The 27,375-nt window shown below is 45.1% G+C and overlaps 1 protein-coding gene across 1 annotated transcript in view; it reads right to left on the bottom strand.

The window, feature by feature from the left end:
* LOC124265773 (ras-related protein Ral-A-like) overlaps nt 1-26,923 on the bottom strand; it is a gene marked incomplete at its 5' end in the record, with an annotated part of 68,686 nt that extends 41,763 nt beyond the window's left edge. The window contains one exon of the mRNA XM_046700588.1: nt 26,697-26,923. Coding sequence (XP_046556544.1) covers nt 26,697-26,923 — 227 coding nt within the window. The remainder of the gene's footprint in view (nt 1-26,696) is intronic.
* Nucleotides 26,924-27,375: the final 452 nt, after the last annotated feature.

The following is a 27,375-nucleotide window of genomic DNA, read 5'->3' as shown; positions in this document are numbered from 1 at the left end:
AAGTGAAGTCACGGGCCAGGGACACTGAAAGCATGGGTTACTGGGGACCACTAGCACTAATACTGACTGTCAGACCATTATAACAGTACCAACAATATCACCACGAGCTGTAGGAAGTGAAGTACGGGCCAGGGACACTGAAAGCATGGGTTACTGGGGACCACTAGCACTAATACTGACTGTCAGACCATTATAACAGTACCAACAATATCACCACGAGCTGCTGTAGGAAGTGAAGTACGGGCCAGGGACACTGAAAGCATGGGTTACTGGGGACCACTAGCACTAATACTGACTGTCAGACCATTATAACAGTTACAACAATATCACCACGAGCTGTAGGAAGTGAAGTACAGGCCAGGACACTGAAAGCATGGGTTACTGGGGACCACTAGCACTAATACTGACTGTCAGACCATTATAACAGTTACAACAATATCACCGCGAGCTGTAGGAAGTAAAGTACGGGCCAGGGACACTGAAAGCATGGGTTACTGGGGACCACTAGCACTAATACTGACTGTCAGACCATAACAACAGTTACAACAATATCACCACAAGCTGTAGGAAGTGAAGTACGGGACAGGGACACTGAAAGCATGGGTTACTGGGGACCACTAGCACTAATACTGACTGTCAGGACCATTACAACAGTTACAACAATATCACCGCGAACTGTAGGAAGCAAAGCACAGGCCAGCGAAATTGAAATGTCAATGGGACTAGAATAAAGCCTTCACAATTCTTAACTAGTTCTACACTAGCTACAATTTTGAACAAGAAAAAAATCTTTTACTTTGCAGTTTGTATACATCAGCAAAATTGAATTATTGAGAACTGGTTGAAAACAATAGTCACAAATGCTACTAAAAATAGTGAGGGCAGCCTTGATTCAGTTATTACTTGTCCTCATTACAATTTAGTAGTCACAGGCTAGAGGGACCAGCATGAATTTTAAATGCTGCCTGCTTAGAGATTGAAGGGTCCTGTGTGTCAAGTAATGATTGGAGCTGAGCTCTAGATTAAAGCCTCTTTAGCTTAAGATAGTTGTAGGTGCCATACATTAACATTAACTTATGACTATCTTAGCGCTAAGAGAGCTTCGAAAATATAGGCCCTGAGGTCAAGGACCCAAAGAACCCATGAAGTCTCAACTCAGCAATCGAACCTCAGTAAGACTTGACCTTGTGAACAACCACTTCACCATTACTTAGATAGCCACTGTACCAGATCATTACCTTCAAACCCTGGTGCATAGAACATCCTTAGGCTAACACTCTGAATATATAGAATTTTGATAGTAACAAATAATCCCATTTAAATTACAAAGGAGCCACACTGAGATGGCAGATTAGACTTGCTTCATTTAGGGCTAAGCATTGCGGGAACGCATGGAGGGGGAAATAATGTGGTTCAAGGACTCTGAGATAGACTAGTAACAATGTGAGATAGACAAACCCTTAGTATCTGAATATATAATTTTGACAGTAACAAATAAACCAATTGAAATTGAAAAGGAGCCCCAGTGACATGGGAACCTGACTTGCTTCATATAGGGCTAAGCATTACGGGAATGCCAAGGCAGTAGGGGAAGTAATGTGGTTCAGGGACTGTAAGCGACTAGTAATATCCTAGGCTGTGGGTGAGAATGTATCCCGGGTTTTGACACTTGTTGCCAGTGTAGGATAGGGATCAGGACTATAATCTTTCCACCCAACCCTGTACTGGGCCATGAGTGAAGCTGCCACTGAGAAGCATCAGGTGTGTGGAATGGGGTCAGTGTCTTACACCATCTCTCATCACAATGGCTGCTGCTGCTGCACCCAGTAACACTGTCTCTCGCTATACACACCTCACTCCATATGTACAAACAACAGAACTCAGAGGTACAGATAAGCTGCGTATCTGCGCGTAAATTACGCAAAATTTTATGTGCAAACTCAATTCCTATTAAGTCTATTGCGTGCACAAGTATGCTTGATTTTGTAAATACTCAATAAATGTGATCTTACATGCGTACACAAAATTGTCAAATCTCAGCTTGGCGTACGGATTGGATAGATAAAATAACTGAGAAAGGTATATTCAGAGGTTCTATTTCAGGACATGAAAGTCCTTCCTTATAGTTTCTCATGTTACAGATCAAATATAAATGACAAACACAAACATTCAAACTTTATTATATTTTCAACACTGTCTCTCGCTATACACACCTCACTCCATATGTACAAACAACAGAACTCAGAGGTACAGATAAGCTGCGTATCTGCGTAAATTACGCAAATTTTATGTGCAAACTCAATTCCTATTAGGGTCTATTAAGCATTACCAAGTATGCTTGATTTTTGTAAATACTCAATAAATGTGATCTTTACGTGCTACACAAAATTGTCAAATCTCAGCTTAGCGTACCGGGGTGGATAGATAAAATAACTGAGAAAAGGTATATTCAGAGGTTCTATTTCAGGACATGAAAGTCCTTCTTATAGTTTCTCATGTTACAGATCAAATATAAATGACAAACACAAACATTCAAACTTTATTATATTTTTTGCAAAATTAATGAAAATGACAACATACCCAATTGAGGTTTGAGTGAGGTGAGTACAATTTATTTGGTTACTCAAAGGAAATAAGGATACCCAATAGAGATGAATACAATCGAGTACATTACTCCATGACCCAAAAGTTATCTGTAGCTCTGAGGAACTTATGTCCCGAACTCAGCTTAAACATGTAGAACTTGCACTGGGTGCAACCTAAAAGTGCAAAAATGCAACCTCATATATATATACATTGCACCATTGCGGACGCTAACATTTCCCTGTTCAAAGAATAGAGATTTAAGCAGGAAAACAGAATGATAGGGCTTGGAGCAGTGACTCTGATGAAGACAGCCAGTGATTGAGTGACTGTTACTTACATATAATTCTATATCAAGCAAAGGTGAATCCTGTTTTTGTCCAATACAACTGACTGACTGAGTTTGGTTTTACTGACGGCTTTTAGCAATATTCCAGCTACATCAGTGCAAGGGGACACCAGAATGGAGCTTCACACATTGTACCCATGTGGGGATTGAACCCGGGTCTTCAGCATGACGAATTAGCAACGCTTTAACCATTATTAGGCTACCCTCCCTGTCCAATACAAGGAGGTTATTATCCGAGGTTGATGAAGTTTCATTTCTTTAAATCAAAGCCCTATGTGGCTTCAATGTGGGAGATGGCCATATCAACTTCATTGACAACACAAAAATTGAATTTTTCAACCGTTGCACTTTCAAATACAAAGTGCAACCTGGTACAAAAAGGTACAAACTGTCATAAAATCAGCATCAATATCTCTTGTTCAAGAGTATTTACATCAGCATGTAGAAAACAGGACCTGTATGTATAGGACTCCGGTCTATATTGCCACAATATTTTTCCAATAAACACCCTTTGCTATTTCGAACTAGAATCAATCAATCATGAGTGAGTGAGTTTTAGCTTTTGCTGCATTTAGCAATATTCCAGCAATTTCTTAGTCGAAACACCAGAAATGGGTTTCACATATTGTACCCATCTGGGGAATCACCTCCGAGTTCAAGGCGGTGAGCTTAACGCTAAACCACTAGGCTACCCCACAGCCCTGAATAAATCGTGGAAGCATATTTCATAAATTCTTTAACCGCTTCCTTCAAATGGATATGAAACTGCTGATACAGGGATAATTTATTCCCTCATCCCAGAAACTTCCACACGCATTACACAAGCAACACGATATACTTAGCCAGATAGAAATACAATATATACAACGCCAGAGCTTGATATTTCAACTATTTGTATGAGGGTGGGTTGGAATTTAACATATCAAGATAAAACATTCATCTCTGAATGTCGATGTGTGAAAAAAATAAAATGAGAAATACCGGTCCAGCTGTTAACATCACACAGACAATCTCAAGAATGTACACAGGAACATTAATAGCTGTGGTATATTAGCCCACACACATATAAGTAGAGATGTAATAACATTATAAATATGCATATCAGCTTGTGTACACCAGTCAGAGAAAACTGTGTATTCAGGTCAGTTATGGAGGTATCATGTGATGCTGTACATTTACAGTTAATACAGGCAATCTATTTATTTGGACACTAAGCAATGAGGAATTTTATAGTTGAAGAAAATTGAATTGCCTTGGATATGCATACTTATCTGGTCAATGCTATCAATATTTATTTGATTAATGGAATCCGAACAAGGCTAGTGCAATCATCAGTCCAGATTAAAGAGATACATGATATTGTTGAGAAGAGACATAATGGTTTCTGAGTGACTTCAAACCGATTCAGACTTGATGATCTTCTCAGACCCTTTGGTCCTCTCTAACTATAACACATCTCATAATAACTAGACTTTAGGAAAGGACAACAAAACCGTTTAGGGTGGCAAACAAGTAAAGAAGTCTCACACTGCATCTATGATCTACATTCTCCCCAAATTACTCTGCATCATCATCATCATCATCAGGAGACAATTTCCTCACCATCACAATCATCAGGAGACAATTTCATCATCACAATCATCAGGAGACAATTTCCTCATCACAATCATCAGGAGACAATTTCATCACCATCACAATCATCAGGAGACAATTTCATCATCACAATCATCAGGAGACAATTTCATCATCACAATCATCAGGAGACAATTTCATCACCATCACAATCATCAGGAGACAATTTCATCATCACAATCATCATCATCATCACCATGAGACAACTTCCTCCTCCTCCTCATCATCACCATCACCATGAGACAAACTTCCTCATCATCATCATCACCATCACCATGAGACAACTTCCTCATCATCACCATCATCATCATCACCACCATATGAGACAACTTCCTCATCACCATCACCATGAGACAGCTTCTCTTCACCATCACCATCACCATGAGACAACTTCCTCATCACCATCACCTGTGGAGACAACTTCCTCCTCATCATCATCATCACCATGAGACAACTTCCTCATCATCATCACCATCATCATCACCATGAGACAACTTCATCATCATCATCACCATCACCATGAGACAACTTCCTCATCATCACCATCATCACCATGAGACAACTTCCTCCTCCTCATCACCATCATCATGAGACAACTTCATCATCATCATCACCATCACCATCATCATGAAACAACTTCCTTATCATCATCACATCATCACCACCATGAGACAACTTCCTCATCATCATCATCACCATGAGACAACTTCCTCATCATCACCATCATCATCACCATGAGACAACTTCCTCCTCATCACCATCACCATCACCATGAGACTTCTTCATCATCATCACCATAATCATCACCATGAAACAACTTCCTCATCATCATCACCATCACCATGAGACAACTTCCTCATCATCATCACCATGAAACAACTTCCTCATCATCATCACCATGAAAACAACTTCCCTCATCATCATCACCATCACCATGAGACAACTTCCCTCATCATCATCACCATGAAACAACTTCCTCATCATCATCACCATGAAACAACTTCCTCATCATCATCATCATCACCATGAGACAACTTCCTCCTCCCTCATCACCATCACCATGAGACAACTTCCCTCATCACCATCATCACCATCACCATGAGACAACTTCCTCCTCATCATCACCATCATCATCACCATGAAACAACTTCCTCATCATCACCATCACCATCACCATGAGACAACTTCCTCATCACCATCACCATCACCACCATGAGACAACTTCCTCATCACCATCACCACCATCACCATGAGACAACTTCATCATCATCATCATCCCCCATGAGACAACTTCTTCATCACCATCACCACCATCACCATGAGACAACTTCCTCATCACCATCATCACCATCACCGTGTGAGACAACTTCCTCATCACCATCACACATCACCATGAGGGGCAACTTCCTCATCACTCACCATCATCGAGACAACTTCCTCATCACCATCATCACCATCACACGTGAGACAACTTCCTCATCACCACCATCACCATCACCATGAGACAACTTCCTCATCATCACACTCACCATCCCCATTAGTCCCAATGTTTACATCATGATGATGTCACTGCCATTTCTTCAACATTATCATGGACACCACCACCAGGTATTCCTCAATGAGAGACTCATCGCCAATGTTATGTACTGAATCTGCATCCCTCATCCAAACTGAAACAATGCCTCCACCTTACTGACTACACCTGCCATCAAACACCTAATGGGTTCCACACGATGCTGACCTTGCACTGACCATCTGCACATTACACACCCACATGTGTTACCATCACTCAGCTGAAGACATCCCATGAATGCACCTGACATACAAGTGAGAAGTAAGCTGCAAGTGAAGCATTCAGGAGACTTTGCCCTTTCTGTACCTACACTAATCACACCTCTGGCATGCTGCATCAGCTGTGGAACTGCACAAGCATCTGCATCCAAACCATGCCCCCTTTACACCTGCAGACCTCCAAATACCCCAATAGATCCAACCGACATAGAGACCTATTCTAACCTGGTATCTTCCACAAGTCCACTACCTCCAAATACCCCAAATAGATCCAAACCGACATAGAGACCTGGTTCACAACCTGGCATCTCCCACGAGTCCACTCCTCCTCCCAATAGATCCAACCGACATAGAGACCTATTCTAACTGGATCCAACCCTCACTCCCAATAGAGGACCTACATTCAGAATTCCTGGTATCTCCACAAGTCCACTACCTCCCAATGCCCAATAGATCCAGCACCTACATAGAGACCTATTCTGAAACCTGGTGGTATCTCCACAAGTCCACTCACCTCCCAATACCCAATGGTTCAACCCGACCTATAGAGACCTATTCTTGCTTGGGTATCTCCACAGAGTCCACTACCTCCCAATACCCAATGGTTCAACGGCGCAGGTCTGGCCCTGTTCTAACTTGGTATCTCCACAAGTCCACTACCTCCCAATGCCCAAATAGTTACAAACTGAGACACAGAGGACCTGGTATTCTAACCTGGTATCTCCACAGGTCCACACACTCCCAATACCCCAATGGATTCCAACTGGGCATGAGGACCCTGTTCAACCCGGCATGTATACCTGGAGTCCACTGCCATCCCAATGCCCCAATGGTTCAACCAGGCGCCATGAGAGACCTATTCTGGCCTGGTTGTCTCCACCAGAGTCCACTGCCTCCCAGCAATGCCCAATGGTTACAGCCCGACATAGAGACCTGTTCTGGCAGGGTATCTCCACCAGGTCCACTGCCTCCCAATGCCCACAATGGTTCAACCGGAGCATAGGATATATTCCTGGCAAGGTATCCTCCACAAGTCCACACTACCTCCCAATGCCCCAATGGTTCAAGCCGACATGAGAGATATATTTTAACTTGGGTATCTCCACCAAGTCCTCGAAATGCCCAATGGTTCAGCCGACATAGAGGATATAATTCTGGCATGGTATCTCCACCAGGTCGGCTACCTCCCAATGTCCCAATGGTTCAAAGCGGAGCCTTCAGACCATATTTTAACCTGGTGTCACAGAGTCCTGCCTCCCAATGCCTCAATGGTTTCCCGGCCGGCATAGGGGACCTGTTACTGACACCAGTGTCTCCCGCAGGTCCACTGCCTCCCAATGCCAATGGTTACGAACCCGATATAAGGATATAATTTAGCACCAGGTGTCCCGCAGAGTCCGCCACCTCCCAATGCCCAATGGTTCAGAGCCGACGGGGCCCTATTTATAACCGGGTAATCTCCTGAGTCATTTCCTCCCCAATGCCCCAATGGTTTCGAAGCCGACCTTAGGACCTATTCAACCAGGTGTCCTGGAGTCCACTGCCTCCCAATGCCCCGAATAGGTTTCCGACCGACATAGAAGTTATATTATTCTTGCTTGGTATCCGCAGGATCCACTATATCTGACCGCAATGGTTCAACCCGGCATGAGGACCTGTTGTAGTGTCTCCTGAGTCCGCTACCTCCCAATGCCCAATGGTTACAACCAGAGCCTTAGAGACCTGTTCAGCCTGGTAATCTCCTGAGTCCTGGAAGCTCTCCCAATGCCCCAATGGTTCAACCGGCATGAGACCATATTCTGGCAGGGTATCTCCACCAGGTCCTGTATCCCAATGCCCAATGGTTCAATGAGCCTTAGGGAGGACCTATTCTAACCTGGTATCTCCTGGGTCTTCCTCCCAATGCCCAATGGTTACAATGGAAGCGCATGGGGACCTATTCCTGGCATTTGTCTCTGCAAGTCCACTACCTCCCAATGCAATGGTTCAATAGGTATAGGGACCTATTCTGGCAGGTATCCCACAGGTCCGCTACCTCTATTAATGGTTCAGCAGCATAGGACCTATTTAATAGGTGTCTCCACAGAGTCACTGCCTCCCAATGCCCAATGGTTCAGCCGACGCGGGACCTATTCTGGCCGCCATCTCCTGGAGTCCGCTACCTCCAATGTCCAATAGTTCAGCCGACGCAAGAGACCTGTGTTTTAATATATGGTATCTCCACCGAGTCCTGCCTCCCAATACTATCTAATGGTTCAACCGGCGCTAGAGACCTGTTTTGACATGGTATCTCCACCAGTCCGCTGCCTCCCGAAATACCCAATGGATTACAGCCAGAGCCGTAGGACTGTTCTGGCCACCAGGTAATGTCTCCACCAGGTCCTGCCTCAATACCCCAATGGTTCAGAGCCGACATAGGATATATTCTAACCGGGTAAATGTCCTGGAGTCCACTGCTCAATGCCCAATGGTTTCAGCGGAGCGTAGGGACCTATTCCTGGCCAGGGTAATGTCACAAGGTCCGCTGCCTCCCAGTACAATGGTTTCGACCGACATGAGGACTACAATTCAGCCGCAGACATGTCCACAGGTCCTGCCTCCCAATGCAATGGTTACAGCGGCAGGACCTGTTCTGGCCACCAGACATCTCCACAGAGTCCATATCCCAATGCAATGGTTTTCCGGCGACGTAGAGTTATATTCTGTACAGGTAATGTCTCCACGGAGTCCACTGCTATCCCAGTACTTGTGGTTTCGGCCAGCGGACCTATTCTATTACCAAGGTGAAATGTCACAAGTCCACTCATCCCAATGCCCCAATGGTTCAACCCGACGTAGGACCTATTCTGGCGGTGTCTCCGCAAGTCCACTACCTCCAATGCCCCAATGGTTTAGCCGACGCAGGGACCTATTCTAACCAGGTATCTCCTGATCCCGCTACATCCCAATGCCCCAGTGGTTTCGGCTTGACAGGGACCATATTCTGTACCAAGGTATCTCCACCGGTCCACTGCCTCCCCAATGCCCAATAACCAGCGACATGATTATATTCTAACGCAGACATCTCCACAAGTCCACTACCTCCCAATGCACCCAATAGATCCAGCCGACGTAGAGGCCTGTGCTGGAAGTTGGTAAATATCACAGAGTCATCTGTGCCACAATGGTTTCAATGGAGCCTTAGAGGACCTATGCTGGAATTGAATTTGTCTCCACAGAGTCCACTATATCACAATATCCCGAAATGGTTCAACTGCGACAGCAGGACCTATTCACAGCAGATGTCCACAGGTCCACTGCTCCCAATACTTTAATGGATTTACAGGCAGGCATAGAGACCTGTTCTAGCCTGGTGTCTCACCAGTCACTGCCTCTGGCGCCCCAGTAGTTCACCAACAGACGCAGGACCTGTTCGGAAGTATCCTGATCCACTGCCTCCCAATGCCCAATAGTTTCAACAGAGCATAGGACTATTCTGGCCTGGTGTCACAGTCCACTTTACCTCCCAATGCCCAATAGTTGGCAACATGAGACCTGTTCTAGCCTGGTATCCACAGAGTCAATACCTCCCAATGCCCAATAGTTCAACCGGCGCCAGGATATAAACTATTCTGGCAAGGTATCTCCACAGGTCCATACCTCCCAATGCCCCAATGGTTTTCAACTGGAGACATGACCTCGGCAACCTGGTATCTCCACAAGTCCACTACTGCTCCAATACTTAATGGATTTACAACTGACATAGAGACCTATTCTAACCTGGGTACAGGCACCGGTCGTAGGACCTCCCATTGCCCAATGGTTACAACCGACATGAGACCCTATTTTCCACCAGGTATCACAAGTCCACTACCTCCCAATGCCCAATGGATCCAGCCGGGCCTTGTAGAGACCCTGTTCTGGCTGGTATCTCCATAGAGTCCACTTCTGCTCCCAATGCCCCAATGGTTTCAACGGACAGCAGAGACCTGATATTCTAACCTGGGTATCTCCACAAGTCCACTACCTCCCAATACCCCAATAGTTACAGCCGACGTAGAGACCTATTCTAACTTGAATTTGTCTCCACAGAGTCCACTACCTCCCAATGCCCCAATAAGTTCCGAAATGGACATAGGGGCCTATATTCTGGCAATTTATCTCCACAAGTCCACTACCTCCCAATGCCCAAGCTAGATTGCAACCGACTTAGAGACCTATTTTAACCAGGTATCTCCACAGAGTCCACTACCTCCCAATGCCCCAATAGTTCAACCGACACTTAGAGACCTATTCTAACTAGGTATCTCCACCAAGTCAAAGCTACCTCCCAATATCCCAATGGTTCCAACCCGACACTTAGAGACCTATTTTAACCTGGTATCTCCACCAGGTCCACTACCTCCCAATGTACCCAATAGATTTACAATACGACATAGAGACCTATTCTAACCTGAAGACATCTCCACAGAGTCCACTGCCTCCCAATGCCCAATAGTTCAAACCGACCATAGAGACCTATTCCTAAGCCAGGTATCTCCACAAGTCCAGCTACCTCCCAATGCCCCAATGGTTTCAGCAGGACATAGGGACCTATTCTAACCAGGTATCTCCACAGGTCCACTACCTCCCAATACTAATGGTTTCAACCGACATAGGAGACCTATTCACAGCCTGGTGTCTCCCACAGAGTCCACTACCTCCCAATGCCCAATGGTTTCAAGCCAACATAGAGACCTATTCACAACCTGGTATCTCCACAGGTCAACTACCTCCCAATACCCCAATAGTTTCAGCGCGGCATAGAGACCTATTCTGGCAGGTATCTCCACAGAGTCCACTACTGCTCCCAATACCCCAATGGATTCCAACCGACATAGGGATATATTCTGTGGGTGTCCTCGAGGTCACTTCTTATCCCAATGCAATGGTTTCGACCCAGGGATATTCTGGCCTGGTGTCCTGGATCCGCATCTATGCTGACCTGGCCAGACATGGGATATCTCCACCAGTCCACTGTATCACAGTACCTCAATAGTTCCATGGGCATAGGGACCTATTCTGGCCTGGTATCTCTCTGGAGTCCACTACCTCCCAATGCCCAATGGTTACAACCCATAGATGGGGACCTGTTTTAACCTGGGTGTCTCCACTGGTCCACTGCCTCCCAATGCCCCAATGGTTCAAACCGACATGGAGACCTATTCTAACCGGAATCATCCACAGGTCCGGCTACCTCCCAATGTCCCAATGGTTTCAGCCGTGTAGAGACCTATTCTGACAGGTATCATCACAGGTCCTACCTCCCAATACCCCAATGGATTCACAGACACTTAGGAGATATATTCCTGGCCTGGGTAATCTCCACAAGGTCCACTACCTCCCAATGCCCCAATGGTTCAGAGCCGACGTAGGGACCTATTACTAACCAGAGTATGTCATCAAATTCCACTGAGTCCGTACATCTGTGCAATGGTTTCAGCCGACCATAGGGGATTCTATTCTGGCCTGGGTATCTCCTGGAGGTCCTACTTTCCAATACAATACTGGTTTCAACCGACATAGAGTATCTATTCTAACCAGGTATCTCCCACAGAGTCCGCTACCTCCCAATACCCCACAATAGTTACAACCGGCATTAGAGACCTATTCTAATCTGGTATCGCCACAAGTCCACTACCTCCCAATGCCCCAATAGTTTCAGCCTATAGAGACCTATTCTATTAACCAGGTATCATCCACAGGTCCACTACCTCCCAATACCCCAATAGTTACAATAGACGCATAGAGACCTATTCTAACCTGGGTATATCCACTGGAGTCCATTACCTCCTAATATCCTTCAATGGTTCCAGCCGACGTAGAGACCTATTCTAACCTGGGTATCTCCACAAGTCTGCACTACCTCCCAATACCCTAATAGTTCCAAGCCGGCATAGAGACCTATTCTAACCTGGGTATCTCCTGAGTCCACTGCCTCCCAATTACCCCAATGGTTTCAACCGACATAAAGACCTATGCTTAACCTGGTATTCATCCACAAGTCCACCTACCTCCCAATACCCCAATGGTTCAAGCCGACATAGAGACCTATTCCTAACCAGGTATCCCCACAAGTCCACTACCTCCCAATACCCCAATGGTTTCAACCCGACGCTAGAGACCTATTCTAACCTGGGTAATCTCCACAAGTCCAGTCCTGCCTACCCAATAATAGTTCCCAATGGTTATCAACCGGGCATTCCCAGAGGTCCACCTATACCCCAATCTAACCTATAGGGTATCTCCACAGAGTCCACTACCTCCCAATACCCACAATAGTTACAACCAGCATAGAGACCTATTCTAACCTGGGTATCTCCACAAGTCCACTACCTCCCAATGCCAATAATGGTTCCAACCCCACCTTGAGGATCCTATTCTAACCTGGTATCTCCACAGGTCCACTACCTCCCAATACCCCAATAGTTCCAACCCGACATAGAGACCTATTCTGGCCTGGTATCTCCACAAGTCCACTACCTCCCAATGCCCCAATGGTTTCAACCGACATAGAGAGACCTATTCTAACCTGGGTACCTCCCCAATCCACCAAGGTCCATTCCACAAGTCCACTACCTACCCCCATAGAGATGTATTCAATATCTCCACAAGTCCACTACCTCCCAATGCCCCAATAGTTTCAACCTATGACACTTAGAGACCTATTTCTAACTTCAGGTATCTCCTATAAGTCCACTACCTCCCAATACCCCAATGGTTTCAACCCGACATAGAGACCCTATTCTAACCTGGTATCTCCACCAAGTCCACCTACCTCCCAATACCCCAATAGATCCAACCGACATAGAGAGACCTATTCTAACCTGGGTATCTCCACAAGTCCACTACCTCCCAATGCCCCAATGGTTTCAACCACCGACATTAGAGACCTATTAACAAATTGGTATCTCCACAGAGTCCACTACCTCCCAATATCCCAATAGTTTCAGCCGACCATAGAGACCTATTCTAACCTGGAATAGATCTCCACAAGTCCACTACCTCCCAATACCCCAATGGTTCCAACCGACATTAGAGGACCTATTCTAACCTGGGTATCTCCACAGAGTCCACTACCTCCCAATACCCCAATGGTTTCAACCCGACATAGAGACCTATTCTAGCCTGGTATCTCCACAGAGTCCACTACCTCCCAATACCCCAATAGTTACAACCAACATAGGGACCCTATTCTAGCCTGGGTATCTCCGCACAAGTCCTAATGCCTATCAATGCCAATGGTTCAATAGGCATAGAGACCTATTCTGGCAACTTGGTATCTCCACAAGTCCACTACCTCCCAATACCCCAATAGTTCAACCGACATAGAGACCTATTTTAACCTGGGTATCTCCACGAGTCCACTACCTCCCAATACCCCAATGGTTACAAACCGACATAGGGACCTATTCTAACCTGGTATCTCCACAAGTCCAATACCTCCCAATACCCCAATAGTTACAACCCCATATAGGACCTATTTTTAACCAGGTATCTCCACAGAGTCCACTACCTCCCAATGCCCAATAGATCCAACCCGACATAGAGACCCTGTGCAGACCTGGTATCTCCACAGAGTCCACTACCTCCCAATACCCCAAATGGTTTCAACTTAGAGCAGGAGACCTATTCACAACCTGGTATCTCCACAAGGTCCACTACCTCCCAATGCCCCAATGGAGTTACAACCGTTATGAGAGACCTATTCTAACTTGTCATCCCACAGAGTCCACTACCTCCCAGGTACTGAAATAGTTTCAACCATGTAGAACCCATATTCTAACCTGGTATCTCCACAGAGTCCACTACCTCAATACCCCAGCGGTTTACAGTTCCGACAGCATGGGGACCTATTTTTTAACCAGGTATCTCCACAAGAGTCAATACCCCTGATACCCCAATAGTTCAAAAGCCAGCATAGAGACCTATTCTAGCTTGGTATCCCCACAAGTCCATAACCTCCCCAATATCCCAATGGTTCCAACCGACATAGAGACCTATTTTAACCTGGGTATCTCCCACCAAGTCCACTACCTCCCAATACCCAATGGTTACGAACCAGAGCATAGGACCCTATTCCTAAGCTGGTTTATCTCCCACAGTCCACTACCTCCCAATACCCAATAGTTCAAACCGACATAGAGACTCTATTCTAACCAGGTATCTCCCACAAGTCCAGCTACCTCCCAATACCCCAATAGTTTCAACCGACATAGAGACCTATTCCTAACCAGGTATCTCCCACAAGTCCACTACCTCCCAATACCCCAATAGTTTCAACCTGACATAGAGACCTATTCTAACCTGGTATCTCCACAAGTCCAATACCTCCCAATACCCCTAATAGTTTCAACCGACATAGAGACTATTCTAACCTGGTATCTCCACAAGTCCACTACCTCCCAATACCCCAATAGTTTCAACCGACATAGAGACCTATTCTAACCAGGTATCTCCACAAGTCCACTACCTCCCAATACCCAATAGTTCCAACACGACATAGAGACCTATTCTAACCAACCGGTATCTCCACAAGTCCACTACCTCCCAATACCCCCAATAGTTTCAACCGACATAGAGACCTATTCTAACCTGGTATCTCCCACAGAGTCCACTACCTCCCAATACCCCAATAGATCCAACCTATAGAGCCTAGAGACCTATTCTAGCTTAGTATCTCCACAAGTCCACTACTCCCAATACCCCAATGGTTCCAACCGACATGAGAGACCCTATTCTAACTTGGTATCTCCACAAGTCCACTACCTCCCAATGCCCAATGAGTTACAACCGACATAGAGAGACCTATTTTAACCAGGTATGCTCTCCACAAGTCCACTACCTCCCAATACCCCAATAGTTCCAACCCCACATAGAGACCTATTCTAACTTGAGTATCTCCACAAGTCCGGCTACCTCCCAATAATATCCCAATAGTTCCAACCGACGCTTAGAGACCTATTTTAACCTGGTATCTCCACAAGTCCACTACCTCCCAATACCCCAATGGTTACAACCCGACATAGAGACCTATTCTAACCTGGTATCTCCACAAGTCCACTACCTCCCAATACCCCAATAGTTCAAAGCCAGATAGAGACCCTATTCTAACCTGGTATCTCCACAAGTCCGCTACCTCCCAATACCCCAATAGTTTCAACCCGACATAGAGACCTATTCTAACCAGGTATCTCCACAAGTCCACTACCTCCCAATACCCCAATAGTTTCAACCAGACATAGAGACCTATTCTAACCTGGTATCTCCACAAGTCCACTACCTCCCAATGCCCAATAGTTACAACCAACATAGAGACCTATTCTAACCTGGGTATCTCCACAAGTCCAATACCTCCCAATACCCCAATAGTTCCAACCGGCATAGAGACCTATTCTAACTTGGGTATCTCCACAAGTCCACTACCTCCCAATACCCCAATAGTTCAAACGACATAGAGACCTATTCTAACCTGGTATCTCCACAAGTCCACTACCTCCCAATACCCCAATAGTTACAACCCGACATAGAGACCTATTCTAACCTGGGTATCTCCACAAGTCCAATACCTCCCAATGCCCAATAGTTACAACCGACATAGAGACCTATTTTTAACCAGGTATCTCCACAAGTCCACTACCTCCCAATACCCCAATAGATCCAACCGACATAGAGACCTATTTTAACCTGGTATCTCCACAAGTCCACTACCTCCCAATACCCCAATAGTTTCAACCGACATAGAGACCTATTCTAACCTGGTATCTCCACAAGTCCACTACCTCCCAATACCCCAATAGTTACAACCCGACATAGAGACCTATTCTAACTTGGTATTCCACAAGTCCACTACCTCCCAATACCCCAATAGTTTCAACCGGACATAGAGACCTATTCTAACCTGGTATCTCCACAAGTCCACTACCTCCCAATACCCCAATAGTTACAACCGACATAGAGACCTATTTTAACCAGGTATCTCCACAAAGTCCACTACCTCCCAATACCCCAATAGTTCCAACCGACATAGAGACCTATTCTAGCTTGGTATCTCCACAAGTCCGCTACCTCCCAATATCCCAATAGTTCCAACCGACATAGAGACCTATTTTAACCTGGTATCTCCACAAGTCCACTACCTCCCAATACCCCAATAGTTACAACCGACATAGAGACCTATTCTAACCTGGTATCTCCACAAGTCCACTACCTCCCAATACCCCAATAGTTCAAACCCGACATAGAGACCTATTCTAACCAGGTATCTCCCACAAGTCCATACCCCCAATACCCCAATAGTTTCAACCCACATAGAGACCTATTCTAACCAGGTATCTCCACAAGTCCACTACCTCCCAATACCCCAATAGTTTCAACCCGACATAGAGACCTATTCTAACCTGGTATCTCCACAAGTCCAATACCTCCCAATACCCCAATAGTTTCAACCGACATAGAGACCTATTCTAACCTGGTATCTCCACAAGTCCACTACCTCCCAATACCCCAATAGTTTCAACCTACGACATAGAGACCTATTCTAACCAGGTATCTCCACAAGTCCACTACCTCCCAATGCCCCAATAGTTCCAACCCGACATAGAGACCTATTCTAACCAGGTATCTCCACAAGTCCACTACCTCCCAATACCCCAATAGTTTCAACCGACATAGAGACCTATTCTAACCTGGTATCTCCACAGAGTCCACTACCTCCCAATACCCCAATAGATCCAACCCACATAGAGACCTATTCTAACTTGGTATCTCCACAAGTCCACTACCTCCCAATACCCCAATAGTTCCAACCGACATAGAGACCTATTCTAACTTGTATCTCCACAAGTCCACTACCTCCCAATACCCCAATAGTTACAACCCACATAGAGACCTATTTTAACCAGGTATCTCCACAAGTCCACTACCTCCCAATACCCCAATAGTTCCAACCGACATAGAGACCTATTCTGGCAGGTATCTCCACAAGTCCATACCTCCCAATATCCCAATAGTTCCAACCGACATAGAGACCTATTTTAACCTGGTATCTCCACAGAGTCCACTACCTCCCAATACCCCAATAGTTACAACCAGACATAGAGACCTATTCTAACCTGGGTATCTCCACAAGTCCACTACCTCCCAATACCCCAATGGTTCAAACCCGACATAGAGACCTATTCCTAACCAGGTATCTCCACAAGTCCTTTACCTCCCAATACCCCAATAGTTTCAGCAGACATAGAGACCTATTCTAAAACCAGGTATCTCCACAAGTCCACTACCTCCCAATACCCCAATAGTTTCAACCCGACATAGAGACCTATTCTAACCTGGTATCTCCACAAGTCCACTACCTCCCAATACCCCAATAGTTTCAGCCCGACATAGAGACCTATTCTAACCAGGGTATCTCCCACAAGTCCAATACCTCCCAATACCCCAATAGTTTCAGCCGACATAGAGACCTATTCTAACCTGGTATCTCCACAGAGTCCACTACCTCCCAATACCCCAATAGTTTCAACCGACTTGAGAGACCTATTCTAACCAGGTATCTCCACAAGTCCACTACCTCCCAATGCCCAATAGTTCCAACCGACATAGAGACCTATTCTAACCAGGTATCTCCACAAGTCCACTACCTCCCAATACCCCAATAGTTTCAACCCGACATAGAGACCTATTCTAACCTGGTATCTCCACAAGTCCACTACCTCCCAATACCCCAATAGATCCAACCCGACATAGAGACCTATTCTAGCTTGGTATCTCCACAAGTCCACTACCTCCCAATACCCCCAATGGTTCCAACAGGACATAGAGACCTATATTCTAGCTTGGTATCTCCACCAGAGTCCACTACCTCCCAATACCCCAATAGTTACAACCGACATAGAGACCTATTTTAACCAGGTATCTCCACAAGTCCACTACCTCCCAATACCCCAATAGTTCCAACCGACATAGAGACCTATTCTAACTTGGTAGCTCCACAAGTCCTTCTACCACTCCCAATATCCCAATGGTTCAACCGACATAGAGACCTATTTTAACCTGGGTATCTCCACAAGTCCACTACCTCCCAATACCCCAATGGTTCCAACCGACATAGAGACCTATTCTAACCTGGTATCTCCACAAGTCCACTGCCTCCCAATACCCCAATAGTTCAAACCGACATAGAGACCTATTCTAACCAGGTATCTCCACAAGTCCACTACCTCCCAATACCCCAATAGTTTCAAACCGACATAGAGACCTATTCTAACCAAGGTATCTCCCACAAGTCCACTACCTCCCAATACCCCAATAGTTTCAACCGACATAGAGACCTATTCCTAACCTGGGTATCTCCACAAGTCCACTACCTCCCAATGCCCCAATGGTTTCAACCGACATAGAGACCTATTCTAACCAGGTATCTCCACAAGTCCACTACCTCCCAATGCCCCAATAGTTCCAACCGACATAGAGACCTATTCTAACCAGGTATCTCCACAAGTCCACTACCTCCCAATACCCCAATGGTTTCAACCACGACACATAGAGACCTATTCTAACCAGGTATCTCCCACAAGTCCACTACCTCCCAATACCCCAATAGTTTCAACCCGACACTTAGAGACCTATTCTAACCTGGGTATCTCCACAAGTCCACTGCACTCCCAATGCCCCAATAGTTTCAACCCGACACTTAGAGACCTATTCTAACCTGGTATCTCCACAAGTCCACTACCTCCCAATACCCCAATAGATCCAACCCGACATTAGAGACCTATTCTAACCTGGTATCTCCACACAAGTCCACTACCTCCCAATACCCCAATAGATCCAGCCGACATAGAGACCTATTCTGGCTTGGTATCTCCACAAGGTCCACTACCTCCCAATACCCCAATGGTTCCAGCCGACTGCAGAGACCCTATTCTAACTTGGTATCTCCACAAGTCCACTACCTCCCAATACCCCAATAGTTACAACCTGACATAGAGACCCTATTTTAGCCAGGTATCTCCACAGAGTCCACTACCTCCCAATGCCCCAATAGTTCCAAACCCGACATAGAGACCTATTCTAACTTGGTATCTCCACAAGTCCACTACCTCCCAATGTCCCAATAGTTCCAACCGACATAGAGACCTATTTTAACCTGGGTATCTCCACAAGTCCACTGCCTCCCAATACCCCAATAGTTCAAACCCACGCAGCAGAGACCTATTCTAACCAGGTTGTATCTCCCACCAAGTCCGCTACCTCCCAATGCCCAATGGTTTCAGCCGACATAGAGACCTATTCTAACCAGGTATCTCCACAAGTCCACTACCTCCCAATACCCCAATAGTTTCAGCTCTGACATAGAGACCTATTCCTAGCCTGGAGTATCTCCACAAGTCCACTACCTCCCAATACCCCAATAGTTTCAACCCGACGCATAGAGACCTATTCTTTACCAGGTATCTCCACAGTCCACTACCTCCCCAATACCCCAATGGTTCCAACCGACATAGAGACCTATTCTAACCAGGTATCTCCTACAAGTCCACTACCTCCCAATACCCCAATGGTTTCAACCGACATAGAGACCTATTCTAGCCAGGTATCTCCACACAAGTCCACTACCTCCCAATGCCCCAATAGTTTCAGCAGGACATAGGGGCCTATTCTAACCTGGTATCTCCACAGAGTCCACTACCTCCCAATGCCCACAATAGTTTCACGACACTATAGAGACCTATTCTAACCTGTAGTGATCTCCCACAAGTCCACTACCTCCCAATACCCCAATAGATCCAACCCGACATAGAGACCTATTCTAACCTGGTATCTCCCACAAGGTCCACTACCTCCCAATACCCCAATGGTTTCAACCGACATAGAGACCTATTCCTAGCTTGGTATCTCCACAAGTCCACTACCTCCCAATACCCCTAATAGTTCCAACCCGACATAGAGACCTATTCTAATCAGGTATCTCCACAAGTCCACTACCTCCCAATACCCCAATAGTTACAACCGACCTTAGAGACCTATTCCTAACCTGGGTATCTCCACAAGTCCACTACCTCCCAATACCCCAATGGATCCAACCGACATTATAGAGACCTATTCTAACCTGGTATCTCCACAAGTCCACTACCTCCCAATACCCCAATAGTTACAACCGACATGAGACCTATTCTAACCTGGTATCTCCACAGAGTCCACTACCTCCCAATGCCCAATAGTTACAACCGACATAGGGACCTATTCTAGCCTGGTGTATCTCCACAGGTCCACTGCCTCCCAATGCCCCCAATGGTTCCAGCCGACATAGAGACCTATTCTAACCTGGGTATCTCCACAGGTCAATGCCTCCCAATAGCCCAATGGTTTCAACCCGACATAGGACCTATTCTAACCAGGTATCTCCACAAGTCCACTACCTCCCAATACCCCAATAGATCCAACTGGACATAGAGACCCTATTTTAACCTGGTATCTCCACAAGTCCACTACCTCCCAATGCCCAATGGTTTCAACCTTTTAGAGACCTATTCTAACCCTGGGTATCTCCACAAGTCCACTGCCTCCCAATACTTTAATGGTTACAACCGACATAGAGACCTATTCTAACTTGGTATCTCCACCAAGTCCACTACCTCCCAATACCCCAATGGTTTCAACCCGACATAGGAGACCTATTCTAACCTAGGTAGTCTCCACCAAAGTCCACTACCTCCCAATACCCCAATGGTTTACAACCCGACATAGAGACCTATTTTAACCTGGTATCTCCTACTAGTCCTCCCAATGCCCCAATGGTTTACAACCGACATGAGACCTATTCCTAACCTGGTATCTCCACTAGTCCACTACCTCCCAATACCCCAATAGTTACAATGGAGCATTAGAGACCTATTCTGGCAGGTATCTCCCACAGAGTCCACTAACTCCCAATACCCCAATGGTTTCAACCGACACAGAGCTGTTATTCTAACCTGGTATCTCCACCAGAGTCCACTACCTCCCAATACCTACAACTAGACATAGAGACCTATTCTAACCTGTAGGTATCTCCACTAAGTCCACTACTACCTCCCAATGCCAAATAGTTACAACCCCGACATGGGAGACCTATTCTAACTTGGTATCTCCACAAGTCCACTACCTCCCAATACCCCCAATGGTTTCAACCGACACAGAGACCTATTCCTAACCTGGAAATATCTCCACAAGTCCACTACCTCCCAATACCCCAATAGTTACAACAGACGCAGAGACCTATTTTAACCTGGGTATCTCCACTGGAAGTCCACCTACCTCCCAATACCCCAAGTAATAGTTACAACCCGACATAGAGACCTATTCTAACCTGGTGTCTCCACAAGAGTCCACTACCTCCCAATACCCCTTTAATGGTTACAACCCGACATAGAGACCTGATTCCTAACCTGGTATCTCCACAAAGTCCACTACCTCCCAATACCCCAATAGTTACAACCAGAGCATAGAGACCTATTCTAACTTGTATCTCCACCAAAGTCCACTTACCTCCCAATACCCCAATAGTTTTTCAACCCGACAGAGACCTATTCTAACCTGGTATCTCCACAGGTCCACTACCTCCCAATGCCCAATGGTTACAACCCGACCTTAGAGACCTATTCTAACCTGGTATCTCCACCCAAAGTCCACCACCTCCCAATACCCCAATGGTTACAACCCGACATAGAGACCTATTCTAGCTTGGGTATCATCCACAAGTCCACTACCTCCCAATACCCCCAATGGTTTCAACCGACCACAGAGACCTATTCTAACCTGGTATCTCCACAAGTCCACTACCTCCCATGCACCCCAATAGTTACAACCCGACATTAGAGACCTATTTTAACCTGGTATCTCCACAAGTCCACTGCCTCCCAATACCCCAATAGTTACAACCGACCCCATGGAGACCTATTTTAACCCTGGAGTATCTCCTACAGTCCACTACCTCCCAATGGTTCCAACCGACATAGAGACCTATTCTAACTTGGTATCTCCACAAGTCCACTACCTCCCAATACCCCAATGGTTCAGCAGAACCGTTATACAGACCTATTCTAACCCTGGTATCCTCCACCTAGTCCACTCACCTCCCAATACCCCAATAGTTACAACCCCACAGAGACCCTGTGCAACCTGGGTATCTCCACAAGTCCACCTACCTCCCAATACCCCAATGGCTCCAACCGGCATGAAGACCTATTTATAACTTTGGGTATCTCCCACAGAGTCCACTATCTTGTAATACCCCCAGTAGTTACAACCGAGAGCATAGAGACCCATTCTAACCTCTGCATATCCACAAAGTCCACTACCTCCCAATACCCCAATAGATCCAACCGACATAGAGACCTATTCTAACCTGTAGGTATCCTCCACAAGTCCACTGCCTCCCCAATACCCCAATGGATTTACAACCCGACATAGAGACCCTATTATTACAACCTGAGTATCTCCACAAGTCCACTACCTCCCAATACCCAATAGTTACAAGCTTAGATATAGAGACCCCATTCTAACCTGGGTATCTCCCACAGGTCAATACCTCCCAATGCCCCAATGGTTCCAAGCCGAGCCACTTTAGGGGACCTATTCCTAAACACAAGGTATCTCCACCGGTCCAAAATGCCTCCCAATACTTACAATGGTTCCAACCCGACCCATACCAGACCTATTCCTAACCTGGTGTCTCCTGAGATCCACTACCTCCCACAAGATGACAATAGATCCAGCAGGCATGGGGGACCTAGCTTCTAACTGGGTATCTCCCTGCAGATCCCACTGCCTCCCAATGCCCAATAGGTTACACAACCGACATAGAGACCCTGCTCTAACCTGGTATCTCCACAAGTCCACTGCCTCCCAATGCCCCAATGGTTCCAACCCGACCCCTGGCGACCTATTCTAGCTGGCAGGTATCTCCACAAGTCCACTACTCCCAATGCCCCAATGGTTCAAGCAGACAATACAGACCTATTCTAGCCATGGGTATCTCCTGACCGTCCACTTACCTCCCAATGCCCCAATGGTTCCAACCGACCTTAGAGACCTACAATTCTAACCTGAGGTATCTCCCACAAGTCCACTACCTCCCAATGCCCCAATAGTTACAACCCGACATAGCGACCTGCTCTGGCCTGGTGTCTCTAGAAAGTCCACTGCATACCCAATGCCCCAATGGTTACAACAGACATATGGAGACCCTATTCCTAACTTGGTATCCCACAGAGTCCCACTGGCTCCCTAATCCCCAGCCAGATTTAACCCGACATGTGGAGACCTATTCTAGCTTGAGTATCTCCATCCATCATGTCAATAGTAATCAGAAACATGCAGCAGAGGCATTGAGGTGATACACACCTGGGCCCTAGATTTTCGAAGCTCTCATAGAAGCTAAGACAATGAAGTGAGATTAATGTTAATGTATGGCGCTACGAGCTATTGTAGTAAGGACTTTCCAGCATCAAACCTGAATCCCATCCTGGAAGACCTTGTAGAGAGTTACACATTACACATTCACCCTGTGACCTTATGGCCAGAGGGGTTAAACTTCTGGATTTTTGCTTGAAGCTGACACACCACAATTTTTTCTGTAGGGGTCAGTCCACACGAAATCAGTTTTCACTCGTTGTCTGTGCAATAAATTATGCAGAAATGCAGTACACATGATTATGAAGATCCTGTCAAAGAGTTAAACTGCACACTAGACATCACTATAGAAGATCCCGAATGACAGGATTAAAATGCAAAATTGCATGCACCTGGGCATGGCCGAGTGAGTTTGGTTTATGCTGCTGAATTATATATATCAAGAGACTAAAGTGCGTTAGTCCTAGGTCTGCCGCTTAGGAATCCACTGGTCTGTGATATCAATCACATCAGAATATGCCTCAACATGACAGTCAAAAGTTCAGAGGTGTCTGGAGTGCACTTCAAATTTTTCAAAAGGCGCTGACTGTCAGCCAAAGAATTCACCAAATGTTTTAATCTCTTTTAGCACCAGAGATTCGACCAAAGCATCTTTGACATTAATGCTTTGACAGTAATTCATTTTAACATTGAATATTCTTTCCACATCAATGCAAATTCCTGTACGCCAAAATGTATCAATTGGTGGATTATTTTGGCCTGGGGCTCAACTATACTCATATAGCTGTACCCAAACACCTTTGGCACAACAGTCCAACAATCACGGATTACAAATGGTCACAAGTCACAAATGGAAAAAGTGCCAGGTCTATTCTACTCAGCCTGACTCGTACAGCAGTCATGTCGGCATACGTTATCGACTATAACACAACCCTCAATATTCACATTAAGCCATTAAGCTGATCTGTCCAGCCTGGCCCAGAACTACTAGAATTGTGCTCCAGGACAGATAAATATGCAATGGATGCGAAGTTTTCACTTACTAACACCATTTTGAAGGCTACAATTTCTGAGTCCAGATCCAGCATTAAAGAATTTTTGCTACAAGAAACTGGAACTTCACGAAACCAACGCACAGTATAATCATTAGGGTTTTTTTGTCTTGTTAAAGCATAAAGTACCTACAATATCAGAGACTGCTAAAAAATCACTCCCAGCAATCTGGACTAGTCTTTTAAAAGAACAATTTTTTATATTTCAGCAACAGCCAGAGATCACAAGAGTGATACCTTCAAGTAGTGCTTTTATTGATTGAATATTAATTTCATTTTCAAGTATGTAACACCTCACCAGAAACGACTTTTTATTCATCAGGACCTTGCACATCAGAGGTTCGCCTTAGGCTACGACAAGGATATCTATTGCGTGGAGCTGAGCAGTTATTATTTCCCACTGAGTAAAGTGTACAAGTACCTGCAGCATGAGCTGGAGGACAAGGAAATAGATAAGGTTACACAGTCTACTGCCCACTGGTGAGTAACTGACAGCTTGAAACGCAATCTCATTCTTTTCTGACTTACTCACTGAACTTGTGTACCATGTTTACTAATAACAGTTTAACAAATGCTTTTACAAATTCACTGACCTGAAGAAGTTAAAATTGACAGTTTAAAAGTTTGTGTGAATGACAATTTTCTATTTGAGTGAACATGAACTCTTGTTATTCCATGGAGAGACTTTTTAATATATTTTTTCAACCTTTTACTTTCAAGGGATTCACATGAGACCATAAACATTTACTTTCATCACTTTGCCTAAATTTGATGTCTATACTTAGCACCGCTTCCTATACTGTAGTGAGTGAGTGAGTGAGTGTGGTTTTACACCACTTTTAGCAATATTACGATCAGAGGACAATGCAGAAATGGGCTTCACACATTGTACCCATGTGGGGAATCAACCCGGTCTTCAAATGCGTGTCAATGCGATGTCGCTTTTAAACATTAATCTTAAACTGCCCTTTCATACTGTGTTTTTTTTTATAATTTTGGGGTATTTCTTATAGACAAGTCATTTGATTTAGCATTCATTCAAGTTTATTCAGTTACATGACTGACATCTGCTAAAATATTGTGGTACTTAGAAGGTGATCACAAACATTTTCTAAAAATGTATCACAAATCATCGGGGATACTCAAAATATAATAATAATCACATCTATCGATGACATTGATATGAAAGCTGTGTCACTGGTAATATGTCTTATGAACTAGTGTGATGAACAAAGTTTACATCTAATACCTGTGACACCTTCAAATTGGGGACATACCATGTAGGGTTTGAGAATGAAGATGTTGTGTAAGCATGAAGTTATATTTCCACATACGTGGTCAGTGTTGCAGAGAAGCTAATGAGGGAATTTGTCACACCAGGCATAGCAGCAAGCAATATTCTCAGCAATTTCAAACAAAAGAACTCTTCCAAGTATACAACCAGAGCTGCGGCGTGCGCAGGTACAGAGTCAAGAGCCACACTATCATCCCATCCTACGGGTACCCATTTAGTGAAGGATGAGAGCTTGCCTTACCGGGAGAGACAAGTTACTCTTAAGCCCTTGAAACTCTGAAGCAATGCCCGGAACAAAATCATCCATCCAATTACTGTCGCCTCCAGATTTGACCGTGTGTACCATTATTTTGTACACTGGAGGGTCAGATCTTACAATAAAAGAAGGTATGACATACCGCCAACCAAGCTCATGGACTGACAGAAAATAATTACTGAAAATGAGGGATATGAACATGATGAACCATCAACAACAGTAAAATGAGACACACAACACTGCACAGCATCTTAGATACTGGGCAACCTACGTTCAATGTGACACTGAGACAAAGCACAATGTATTTCAAGCGCCTTCTACCTAAATTCTGCCGTGGCTTGAAAGATTCTTGCTTTCCATGATAGAAAGAGACACAGAGAAAGCCTTATCCACTCACGAAAGTAATTATCCCGTTGCTCGCGTGAGTCTAACCGCAATCCGGCAGTGTCTAGGATGTCAATCTGAACCTCCTCTCCATCCAGCACTACCTTCTCTTCTTCGATCACGAAATGAAACTTTTGTTGGTTAAGTGAATCCTCACCTGCAAACTGAAGAAAGACAGAAGATTTGAGTGAATGGAAACGCACTTGAATGTGTCACAAAGGGGCAATTATGAAGACACTTTCAGCAATATTCCAGCAGTTCTTACACTGGAGGACAATTGGCTTCACACATCACAGCGATTAGTAAGCGGCCAGCAAAAGCACTAGAGCTCCCATTTGCTTTTCCTTCATTATTAGAACTCATCTTGTACTGAGAATAATGCAAAGCAAACTCCAAATTATGCTTATTAAGCGGTTTCATCCATGGGTTTAACTGCTTACAGGAACAAATGTAATTTGTCTGATCTTAAACACAATGCAGAGAACAATATAATAGTTAAATCGTTTTATGTCTGATCTTGAACACACAATGCTAGAGACAATATAATGGTATCTGAAATAATTAGACAAACCAGGAAACAAAATATTATTGATCACCACTTACTCAAATCCAAGAA

Source organism: Haliotis rubra, unplaced genomic scaffold, assembly GCF_003918875.1.
Source record: "Haliotis rubra isolate DU_JTF1 unplaced genomic scaffold, ASM391887v1 Scf994, whole genome shotgun sequence".
NCBI classification, from domain to species: Eukaryota; Metazoa; Mollusca; class Gastropoda; order Lepetellida; family Haliotidae; genus Haliotis; species Haliotis rubra.
Note: the sequence above shows the minus strand (reverse complement) of the source record. Positions and strands in the feature narration are given on the sequence as shown.